The following is a 12,500-nucleotide window of genomic DNA, read 5'->3' on the forward strand; positions in this document are numbered from 1 at the left end:
AGGCCGGAGATAACAGAGGAAGGTATTCGGTTCAAAAAATATACAGCAGTCAAAACAGCTTCAGCCAAAAATTGACTAGGGACAGAAGCGGAGAGCAAGAGAGAGCGAGCTGTCTCCAATATATGGCGATGCTTCCGCTCGGCAACTCCATTCTGCTGAGGAGTGTGGGGGCAGGATCGTTGGGAAAGCGCTTTGTAAATGAAGTGAGTTGAAGCAAGCAGAGTTCGGAAGGCAGCGGAGATATATTCACCTCAAGAAGAAGAACGGAAAACCTTGATTTTAGTCAATTTTTTCATTCTTCTGTCAAAAATGACATATACGGCCTCCTTTCGATAACAGAGAGGCAGAATGGGTTTCGGACACAAGATCAAAAAAAGAAGTAGAAAAAGCGTCTTTAATATTAATAAAGGAAGGGCCGAGTCTTTTCTCAGCTTGCAACCCATACAAGTAGAAATCTCAATGTTAGGTACAGACCCCAACATTCCAGTAGAAATAAAATATCTAAGTCTTGGGCTGGAGACATGTCCTAATCTACGATGCCACAACAAAAAAAGGGGAGTAGAGAAAACAACACCAGAAAAGGTAAACGAAGTTTCTCAAAAAGAGAGCTTGCCAACTCTACGGTCCTTCCCAATCAATCCCTTACTCCATAAGGCCTCTCGCATGATCCTCTACAAGACAGGAGGTAGGAGATAAGTGAATATAAGCATTTTCTTTTTCAAGCCGGAAAGAAGATTCACTGAGAACAGAAAGATGAAAAAGAGCAGAGCATATTCGATGATAACGAGAGAGAGTACCAAGACTAGTTAGAGGGAATTGCTCGGAGTTTGCAGTTTAAACTATAAGGAACTTAGATAGAGAACGAAGAGAAGAAAGAAGTGAAGAATCACCAGTCATATTCTTCGATGCACCCGAAGAAAGTAAGCAGCCCCCTATGTTGTAAGCATAAGGGGGAGCAAATACCTGTTGCAGAGGAGGAAGAGATATGACAAGACGGATTCAACCTCTGAATCTGCTTCCGCTGTCGTGGGGTAAAACTATCTGTGTCGGGCGTGGGAGTGCTCCTAAGATCATAGAAGTAATGCTTCAGAGGCCCTATGGAGTAAGGGGATTGGAAAGTTTCCGATTCTGTAGGCGTCTCTGGGAGAGCGGCAAGATGAGCTGTGTCTGACTGTCGACGAGAGTTTGCATTCTGCCGCTTTCGAGAGTCTGCAATCATGTGACCCGGCTTCTTGCAATAGTGGCAATCTTGGACATGTTTCGTTGGCCTGATGCACCAGCAGAGCTTCCAGATTGAAGATTCTGACCATAGGGTCGATGTCCCGAAGCATGTTCGGCTGGTCCCATAGAAGCCTAAGCCTTCGGTAATAAAATAAATAGTATAGCACACTTCTTTCTTTATTTTACCTATAAGCTAAGGCATGTTCTTCATGTTGCAACTGATAGAAAGGTGAAGAATCATCCTGAGAATCAAGATTACTTTTTTTTTTAATCTTTAGCAGTCGAAAAAGGGGTGACGGTGTATATGAGGCTCAAAGGAAGTAAACAAGTCATCCCATTTGAAGCTAAGCACTTTTCATCTTTTGTAGGAAAATCCCCTTCTCTAGTCTTGGGAAATTGAGCGACCCATCCACATAAGCACAAGAATTTTTCCCGCGCAAATCATTCTTCATCGCATAAGCCCATGACAAGTCATTTCCAGATGCTTCTTTCGGAAGAGCACGGGAAAGCCTCAATTTGGTGGGATCAAGTCCAAGCAAGGCGTGAGCGGAAAGGCAAAGGGAAGTACATGGGACAAGATGCGATCGAGGTTGCAGGATTAATTTCTACCCGAACATTAGACCCAAAGCTTGTTCCAAAGGTTTCACTTCGCTTTAAAGGATAGGAGGGAGAGAAGCGTACAAGAAAGCCCCTACTCCTTAAAAAAAAAGTAGCAGAGTTCTACCAATTGTTTATTTGCAATGGCTTGAACGAATCCGACGCAGAATCCCTTGCTTGCTTGATAGGGCTTGAGGTTATAAATCCAAGATGAAATCTCGATGCATCAGATGTGGAAAGTGGCCTATCAACTAGCTCTAAAGGCCGAGGAAAAGCTAAAGAGAAGGACCACAAGGGGGCACCGAAGGTGATAGGGGATCGACCTCTACAATCGGGCGAGGAAAGAGACCCCTTTTCCCTTCCCTCAATATATATGGCACGCTTTACTAATATAATAGAAAGTCAAGGCTCCATCCTACTCGTTGCCCAGAGCCTTGACTTGAGCATTGTACAAGCGCTTAAGGCTCCTTCGGGCCATGGCCACAACTATTATATAAGGCAAGGCTTGGAAGCAAGCTACCAGCGCTTATCGGCGAGAACTAGGCTTGGCTTGGTTAGTAGTGCCCGCCCATTTTGTCTCGCCCGCCTTAGGCCCATGAATTCTTCAGAGCGGGGCGGCAGGCCGGCGGACGGGGACCGTCAAAGAAGTGCCTCGACGCGCCGCAGCCACTACTTTGACTCCTTTTATGCAATTATGAACTCCACGGAACTTTCTCGATTCCAACGCAACTTATCCTTTTGGAGCTGACGTAACAAACTACGCGAGCCTCCCAACGAAGCCAACATAAATCCGATCCAAATAAAAAAAATAAAAGGAAGTTTCATTATGGTGGTATACCAGCCTCCAGTTCTGGAACTTCCAGTTCCAATCGAAGCATATAGATCCGTAAATAGATTTGTATGTATAGCCACTTCAGTCGTGCTCGTCGTTTCTCGAAAGTATCTTTTTTCTGGGAACATGGTTAACCAGAAATTATTATGTTTACGATTCTTCATCCACCGATGCAGAAAATGCTCCAGTTTTCCATTCTCATATGAGGCCGGAAAGTTTATTAGCAACGGGTCGGCACGAAGTGATTCATCATGCTCAAACATGAGCCGATCGTTCGTTAGGGACGGTTTATAGATCATCAAATTCCCACAAATGGAATGAAAAGTGGGTGCATGTAAATGATCGAGACCTCGCAAACAACAACGCTCCTTCCCCATATGGAGTTCGGAACCCAAAGGCAATCGTTGAGTGAACTGTATCTTCTTTGTGTTAGTTGACCTAAACCGCACCATTACTGCTGGGGTGGGGCTCGGCCTCCGAACCGTACGTGGGACGAGTTTCTGCCTCATACAGCTCGGGCCGAAGACCGGGGGAAGTTTAGGAGAGATGGGGAGACCCAGCAGCTGCCGGTCGGGGCGGGGATAAGCTTGTGAAGAAGCGAGCTTATCCCCCCAAAAAAACCGATCCTATAGCGCTAGCGCTTCGCGTTCTTTCTATTTTATCTCATTTCATTCCGGGATAGGCGGCTAATACTAATCTAATAAGTGAAGTAGTCGTCGTCTGACCAATTGGCTCGGACACCAGACCGCTCGTGCCCGCCCATTTTGTCTCGCCCTAAATGGAATGGCTCTCTTAATTACGCTGCGCCCCGACCCGAGTCCCCACGTCCGCTCTTCTCCGCCCGCAACCCAAGAAGTTGGCTTTGCCAACACAACATTAGGGCCGTCCCCTTCATTCTATGCTGACCCCGGCCCGGGGCTGGCTTTTTGGGAAGCCCGTTCCCACCGCGCTCACGGCCCGGCTGGCCTGCCAGCGGTAGTGGGAATTCCCCCGTTCCCTGGTCAAAGACTTGGTCGGATGCGGGATCTACTCCACGAGGAGCGGTACGGACGTAGATGATATCATCACGACCTCTCTTTTCGTACCGCTAGGGATGCTTAACGCCACTTCGCCAATTGGCGTTACCTGCGCTTTCGTGTCTCTCAGTGTGGTCAGCACTGGGTGTTTCCGAGCAGCGAGGCTTACACCCATTCGCATTAGTTCATCCAAAGTTCCTTACCCTTATGCACGAATTATTGAATAAGCCATCTTCCTATCAAGGTTAAGGAGTCAACTGAGCATCTCAGCGGCGGGATTCAATACCCGAATCGAATCAGAGTTCACGCCGCCCGCCCTGAACAAATAGGAGGCGTGGGCCACAGGTCGCACATAAGCCGCCGGGTCGCACGACAGAAGAACACCCAACATACAGATGCACACTCCCCCATGTGAAATATTCATCTTCATTGGAGCTTTTTGGTAGTAGTCGTGACCAACAGCCATAGCCATCAGCTGTCGGCTCGTTGGTAAGGCAAGAGCTTCAAGCCCGATTTCTGGTGGCATATCCCCTACACAAGCACCACCCGACGAAGGGGGGACGGGGAAAGCTACAGGCCCAAAACCTTCGACCCTTCTTTCTAAATGGGGGTGCCCGGAGCACCTCATCTTGTCATTTCGTCGTTGCTCATTCCCGTTAGGCCGAAGTGTTTGGCGTTTCCTTCTCCGCGCCCGTTCATGCTTCGCTGACCTATCGCGTGGTAAAAAGAAGAAAGTACGAAAGAATAGTAAACGGAGCACACCGCAGAAAGATTCTAAATATGAGAAGTCCCCCTTGGATTCGAGAAGAAGAAAATGAAGAACAGGAACGAAACGAAATAAGGCGTTTCTAGCTCTAGTATCGGATGAGCTTCTCCCAATTATGTCTGGTAATAGAATAGGGCGGCTTGCTCTGACCAAGACTCCACTTTTTGCTCTGTCCATGGAGCGTATGAATTTCCTGGAATGTAGATAGACCAAAAGAGGGAATGAAGAGATAGGAATAGGAATTATAGTACCATTGGAAAAAGGGGCACCCGTGGAAACATCTCTACTGACGAACCATTTCAATAGTACGGGTGCTGCCGTGCCACGAGGCACGACCATAAAAATAATAAAAAAGAAAAAGTTATGTAGTTGGACCATCAGCTCTATCCGTTCGAGTTTCACTTCTCTAAAGAAGATAAGACGCTAAAACTGAAAGTGTTCGCAATGCATACCGAAAGGATACCAATGAAGCCGACCATTAATGACTAGTTCGAACACCAGGAGCGGTCTGATCCCTTATTTGATCAGATAGACTGCTCTTAGAAACATAAAACAAAAGCAAACTCTCATAGTTCGGAGCCCAGCTTCAACTACTTCTTCTTAAGTGAGGTTTCTTATAGTTGAAAATTCCTTCTCGGGGTCTTCCTTTCTACTCCTAATGGTAGTGCGCATCTCAAACTATGAGGGGCCTTTGAAGCCCGCACCACAAACTGCTACAGCATAAACATAGGCTGGTAGTATGAATTGTCCCAAACTGCATAAAAGCTTATGTCTTCATATAGGAAGAACCTCCCAATAGCTCTCCTAGCCGCTGCATGCAACCTCTGCGAAAATACTGATTTCATCGAGGGTTGTACTACTGTTTTCTTCAAAAGAAGGAAAAAAGAGACTCAACTTCTTTTTCTCGTAGCGCCTGATGCAGAGAGACCGCTCCGCAAAGATTCCCCAATACCACTGTCATCAAAATCCTCCGTACGACAGCCCTGCCCTCTCTAGGCTAGGCTCCTCTGTTACATCAACTAGATCCACTCCCACCGAAAAGAAATTCCTTTTTTTGGCCAATCCTAATTTCAAATAAAGCACTCTTCCTCATTTGTTTCTCTTTTATTGCCTTCTTTATTAGTGAAGGGGATCCTCGAGAAAGCTCTTTGGCCAATTCTGTAGAATTTTGGCATATGGCGATGTTATTTCCAGCCAAACATGCCAAGTGGAATTTCAATCTTATTTTCCATTTTTCTCGCCTGAGTACTTGTTGCCGCAGAGCTTGCATTGGACATTTGATCTATCAAATTTGGTGGCAAACTGCCAACAAAGGTCTGTTGGGTTTCTACTCAGTTGATTTGGCTGTCTTATTAGTTGCTGTCTTGAATTGGTTGGGAGACACAAAGGGGCTGCTCCAAAAGAGATGTTACAAACATGGTATCAGAGCCTTGATTCTGCCAGCCGTGGGTGTGGGAAGAGGTGTCCTTTAGATACATGCCAACTGTTTGACAAAAGGCGCTTTCAATATCAGTGAATTGGTGCTTCAGTATGGAATTTGGTCAAACCAGCGGTTAAACGGTTTTTGAAAAAGTGTCATAGAGTTTCAGCTAGATTGAGACTAAAAGAGCTGTTAGCTAAGCCTTCGATCTTCTTTGCTTCTCCTTCTCTGTATAGGATCGATAAGTCATATCCGTTTTCCTATTTAATCTTTTCGGCTGGTTTTCTAAACACATTTCCAAGGGTCCTTAGCATTCGTAATTCTTATCTAAGAAACTAGAAAGAGAGAGGTTAGTTAAATAAGCATAAAAATAAGAGTAAGGGGGCCCCGGGGGAGCATGGTTTGGCCATAGACGCGGGATTAGGATACCGCTATTTGACGAATCCTGTTTCCCAGCTCTCAGTCCTGTTCCCTTTCACGGAACACTTTATAGATAGGCTTTTTTCTCCGATTGCAGCTTACTATTATAATGAGTTATTCAAAATTCTCTCGACAGGTTTGAGAGCGCAGGGGGAGACCAGAGGTTTGGAACCCTGAGCCTAAGGCCTTCAATGGTGCTCGGAGTTCCAAGGAAGGCCTTAGGCCAACGTGTTCGATGTCTAACAGTTTTTCAGAGTGGCTCATATACCGGAAGCAGATAAAGTTAGCATTACTTCCATGTATCTTGTGGGTGATGAAAAAACTATGGTGGAAACCCAGAGTTGAGGATTCTTCACGCCAACCTATCACCGATTGGCCAGAGATGAAACAAGAGCTGAGAAAGATGTTTTTGCCGTGTAATGTCCAATGGCTAGCAAGAGACTGATTAAGGCGTTTGAGGCAAACAAACGGGTTCAGTTAGAGAGTAAGTATATGAAGAGCTTCCAATCTCTGATGCTCGAAGTGGGTAGTATAAGTGAGGAAGAAAAGCTTTACAACTTTATGCTGGATTTCAGTTGTAGGTTCAGAACGCACTGAGGAGGGAGAAAGTGAATAACCTCGCTTCAGCTATCACGGTAGCAGAGAGTTTAATGGACTTCAAAGGAAGTTCAGATGGGGCAGACAAGAACAAAAACTCTAAAGGCAAGAAGAAGTTCAGTGGGAAGAACGATCATGAAGCATCAACATCCAAAACAAATGTTGACAACAAGGGCAAAGGCAAAGCGCTGGATCCCGATCTTGATTTCCCGAGCTCTTGGTCCTCGGTCCTACTTCTGCGGTTAGGCAAGCTTGACTCTTAAGAGACTGACTTGGGCATAGAATCTCATTCCCACTAGATCCACTGAAGCTATATTGGCATATCTCTTCGAATTTTAACCTTCCCTACCGGTGAAAGCCCGCAAGCCTTTTTTAGTTAATGGACGGCTTCGAAAAGAGAATTGTTTGATCCCGCCCAGGGGCTAAAGCTCATCGGCCCATTTCCACTAATAGACAAGCCACAATTAGAAAGTTTTTAATTCTCCTATACCGGAGAAACTAATCAAAAATAGGCTTTTTCAAGGCTCGTCCTAACCTAAAAACACGGGGTTGAGTCAAATGTATTATTTATTTTTTCTAAAGTCTTCCCTTCCATAAATAAGGTTTATGCCCTAAAACAGGCTATTTCATCGTAACTCTATTAAGGGCTCCTACCCACTGATCCATTCCCATCCCAGTCCGCTTGATTTGAGAAAGAATTAGAGCCGAAAGGACCAGATCTCTCATACGTGGGTTGCCCGCGTATCCTCGTAGATTCTCCTCGTTCATAGATAGGTGAGAACAAAGATTGGTCTCAGTTAGGAAAAGTTCTTCAATAATCTATTCGCGAAAGACTTGAGTCACTGGTACCCAAACCCGTACCCAACGGCATCAGGAAATTAGATCCTCAGAACCGAAAGTCGAAGACTCGCTCCTACATCTCGAACTCTCAAAGGACGTTATTCTGATTGGCCCATTTCGCCCCAAAGAGACCTTCCCAACCAGCCATCCCCTAGCTTGAAGGAGGATTGATGAACCACCTGGGGGAACCATTCCTCAAGAAAGACCATCAATGATGACGACTCCCGTCCGAGGCAAGAAAAGAATTGGGCGGAAGGTCCCATCCCTGGATACCAGGTACATGGCAACAAGGAAAGCGGCTAATTGGCTCCACCTCTGAAGGCGCACCATCTTTGGTACCATGATTTTCGTTGTTGAAATACCGCTTAAAGCATTCTAGATGCAAAAAAAAAAGAAGAGAAAATGGTTTGGCTTACCACATGCGAATTGAAGAAGCTTATTTCATTCATTTCCCTTACCAGCTTTAGTAGCATAGATAGGGCCTTCTAGGCATGAAATAGGGGAACTCCACTTCTCAGGTATCAGCCTCAGATTTTGTTAGTGAGATAAAGATCCTGTTGTGGAAATTCCCAACTGGATTAATCTTTTGATTCGATGTAGCACAGGATGGAGTGGGGAATTCAGTTGACAAGGCCGCCGACCGGCAACTACCTGGGAAAGAAGCTTAGCAAGGATCTATTTTAGCATTTCGGATCGGACCATCTGCTTAGTAGTCTTGAACCCCTTTCTATGAAAGAAGGGACAACGGGGTAGAAGGTAGTGGGCATGTTCACTCGGTCGATAGAGACCAGAGGAGCCTAGAGAGTCCGAGGCCTCGGTCTTATCCCTCTTTCTTACATTCTTCTTTTGAACCTCCAATCCAATCAATCAACTTGTCTACTTGCTTATCGGCATTCGTTGCCACTTGGGCAGAGCTGTTTACCTCTTCTTCGACTCGAAATGAGATCCCATTTACTGGTTCAAGAAAAACTCGAAAGGAATCCACTCTCACCTCTGACTCTGGGTCTCCCCCGATTAAGGAGAGACTCCAACTCCTATTCTGCTCCTTCCTGAGCCCACATCTCCATGTCCTATCGATGCTGATCTCTCCCCTAGCGAGGAACCGGAACCAACTAATGGATCCATGGAACCTCTTAGCTCGGAACCCCATATATTGCATCTCCAACTACAGGTAAGAAGCTCCATCCGAGGGAAGATAAGCCATCTCCGAGACCATTCCTGCGAATGAACTAATCCCTTTCGAAACCTCTTATCGAGACCCCATCTCCTGCTAATTATTCATCTGGTGGCGAAGGGCGACTCCACCTGCTAAGCAGGAACTACCAAGCTTTCTATTCCCTTACAGCAAGCAAGCATTCCATCTTACAGTAATCCCTTCCTTCTTCTACTTGAAAAATTCCTCCCGAAGACCCTATTGGTTTGTAATCGATTCTTTATCAATGGGCCACCCTTTCTTTGAACCTTGTCAATGATCGAACTTAAAGATATGAACTGAGTGCCATTTGATGAGTAACTGAGAACAAAGGAGAGGGATATAGAAAGGATGAAGTAATGAAAGAGGAAGTCATTGCTAGTAGTAACGACTTGTTACGATCCATTGGTTCATATAGAATCCATGTCCTAGGTGTATCAAAAAACATTCTTTTCGCTAAGCGTATATAATAAAATAGAGTGAAAGGGTCCACCCCGAAACCAAGGGGGTACTAACTAACAGCTGAGTCCTCTCCGAACCGCAGGAGATAGTTGCCCATCATACGGCTCACCAACTTCACTTGCCTCTATGGGAGGCTCGCTCCGGGCAGGTTCGGATCACTTACAATACACAGCTCTACGAAGGAAGGGGTTGGGTTAGGAACGTTTTCAATATGATTCTTTTTCCATATTTGTTCGATCTCTTCCATCTCTGCCCCGCGTTGTCACCTATGTTGAAGAAAGGTTTGGAACCCTGTAGAGAATGAAGAGGAGCCAAGGATCTTCCTCTCAACAGTGCTTCTCGAGGCTCCACTCTCCCCCCTGAATAAGTAAGGCCCCGTTAGCCTGGGCGAAGATGGGGATAAGGAATAAGGATTGAAGCCCCCTTAGCTCTGCCAGGCACTGGACAGGGGTTAGCTCGGTAAATGTGTAGAGCCAAGTGTAGTGTGGTGTAGTAGTAGGCACTTCTAGGCCCCTTCCCGACTACTGGATCACTCCAGCGCTTTGGGTACTACGGACCCTCTGCCATCCATTGCATTGCAGCAGAGTCGTTTCATGAGCGGGGGGGCTAAGCGCAGTTCTTTGAATCAAACGTTGAATGAAATCGATTCTTTTTTAGATATCAAAATCGAAATCGGATAGGATAGATGGATGGATCTATCTTTCTATTTATATAGTTAAGTAGCGTAGCAAAAAGCCCCAAATCCTTGATTTGGCCAGGAAAGACTGCACTGCTTTGGGCCCAGGAAGCGAAGGGAATGAGCTCGGCTGCTTCTCCTCCACACTTATTTTTCTCCGTGCCCGCTCCGCATGCGCTTCGCGCGCCATTGGCGCTTTGCTCTCCTCTTATTCTTCATTGGACGATTCGGATGGACTTCGCCGTTCTTTCCCAACTAAAATAGAAAAGGCTGTATCACATCGAGATGTCGATTCGTTTTCCGCCCCCAATGAGATGGGGAATTTTGAACCCCCTATTTATACTTTTAGGCCCTTCATCTTTCTGAATCGAGGCCCGGCCCGGCTCGCGTCGTTCCAACAACCGGCGGGGAGCACCTCAGTATACGATCGCGCGCAGTAACTGGGAGTCCTATTACACCTAAGGCCAACTTCAATTCACCAAACCAAGGTTCATCTCGTGTAGTGATTGTGGACTCAAACAAGGATATTGAGTAGACGGTTGATGTATCAGACTCGACCCTATCTTTCGTAGCATGCATTCCCATCTGTGTCGCAACTGATTCGGTAAGCTACGTGTCCGGTGCACGGAGAACGCCCTTCGGCCCCCCAAACTGACTTACTCGTGGCAACCTTCCGGCCGCCCAACAACCTATAACGCTAGTCACTACTCCCACTGGGGCTAGGAAGTAAGCCCCACAACCCAAAGCGGCGAAGAACAAATAGAATTTGCTACAAAAGCCGGCTAACGGGGGTATTCCTGCGTATGAGAACATAGTAATGGAGAAGGTAATAGCCGAAATAGGATTCGTTTTGGCTAGAGCGCCCAAATCCGCTATATATTTGACACGGGTTTGCCGTAATGCTGAAACTATGGCGAATGCATCTATCGTCATTAATGCATAAATAAAGATACCAATTAGTAGTGATTGAATTCCTTCTATGGTTCCACATGAGAAACCAGTACGAATATAACCTACATGTCCAATTGAACTATGAGCTAGAGGTCTTTTTACTTTCGTTTGGGCCATGGCGGCCAGTGCTCCTAAGATCATAGAAGCAATGCTGCAAAAAAAGAAGATTTGTTGCAATGTAGCTCCATAGGAACCATAAATAGAAACACGTGAAATATTAGCAGAAATAGAAATTTTAGGCGCAATAGAAAGGAATGCTGTAACCGGGGTGGGTGAACCCTCATAGATATCAGGTGCCCACATATATAGAGTCAAAAGAGATATGGAGTCCGAAGGGGAGGGGGTTTTTCTTCGGGGCTCGAGAGATGGAATAGATAGGGCCCCACAAGTTTTTAATTCACCGTTGGGGAATTCACACGAAAGGGAACGAGGAATTCTCAACGAAAAAAGTGCTCTCTGAACCGAACGTGAAAGTTGTTTTCCATCAGACGGCTGTTCCCGTAACTCCACTCTCGACTTGGATTATATATCCAAAAAGGTCCGCTCTTGGCCATTCCACACGCTGCCTAGCAGAGGCATGGTTATCTGAAGTGGATTCTCTCTTTTCTAGTAGATGCCGAACCTGCTGCCCCATTGATTAAGAAGAGGGGCGGGCGCAGCAGTTACATGGACCCCTTCCTTTCTGTTGTTGCCAGCGCTTTCCCGGGCCGAGCCGGAATTTTTTATTATAAAGGGCAGGCAAAGCCCGAAGGCTGCTATCCCAATAGGCCAGCGGGCGGAACGAGGAGAGGCCCCGGCAATCATACCACCGCGGTCGAAAAAGCGTGTTCCCTTCAGATAACACGCACCGTAGGCCATCCTCGGCCTTCTTCGTTTTTGATGAAAAACAAATAAAATCTCTCGATCTCCGAAAGCGTTTTCCTCCCCCCGCCGCATCCCCCTCCCTTCGTCGAGCCTTTCCTTTAATGGTTGGGGGAAGCATTCCCTTATCTGAACTTGGCGGGCATTCTTTCCAGCCTTATTCAAATAGGGGGATGGGTTTGGTTTGAACTTTGAACATAGGCTCAAACATGATTTGAAGGTCCTAGCTACGCCATGCGTTCAATACAAAGGAAAGCTGCAGAGATGACAAAAAGAGGGCGCTTTCCTATGTTGCACTGAAAAAATGAAATAAGGACAACGGATAAGAACGTCTTCTCTTAGGTTTCTTCCTCCCGCGCCCGCCGCCGCCCGGCCCGCGTTAGAGGGGAAGATTAGCAAAGCGAGAAAAGACAGAGGGAAGGAGAGCAGCATTTTATTCTCTTTGCGAGAACTTCCGGATCGGAGAAGCATTCGGAACGGGCTCCGCGTTCATTTCGTTGGCGGAAACGATCCAATCCATTCGGGGCTTCGGGGAACCCAAAAACGAAGTCTTTCGACTTGATTCATAGATAGAATCAATGATAAATAGACAAAAGATAGATGAACGAGATATCTTTTTTTCTCTAAAAAAAATGGAGAGAGAAAGAGC

General features: G+C 46.2%; 2 protein-coding genes across 2 annotated transcripts in view.

Annotated features, from left to right (window-relative positions):
• Window positions 1–2,502: 2,502 nt before the first annotated feature.
• Window positions 2,503–4,810, minus strand: ccmFC (cytochrome c biogenesis FC). Its single transcript has 2 exons — window positions 4,038–4,810; window positions 2,503–3,082 (listed from the first exon to the last, which is right to left on the minus strand). The coding sequence occupies exons 1-2, from the start codon at window positions 4,808–4,810 to the stop codon at window positions 2,503–2,505; spliced, it is 1,353 nt and encodes a 450-aa protein (YP_009388373.1).
• Window positions 4,811–9,187: 4,377 nt separating this feature from the next.
• On the minus strand, window positions 9,188–12,500 carry nad2 (NADH dehydrogenase subunit 2; one part of a trans-spliced gene, as the record gives it; the window's edge cuts it). Coding sequence (YP_009388338.1) covers window positions 9,188–9,376; window positions 10,724–11,295 — 761 coding nt within the window.

The sequence above is a fragment of the mitochondrial genome of Gossypium arboreum, assembly GCF_025698485.1.
Source record: "Gossypium arboreum mitochondrion, complete genome".
In the NCBI taxonomy this organism is placed as follows: domain Eukaryota; kingdom Viridiplantae; phylum Streptophyta; class Magnoliopsida; order Malvales; family Malvaceae; genus Gossypium; species Gossypium arboreum.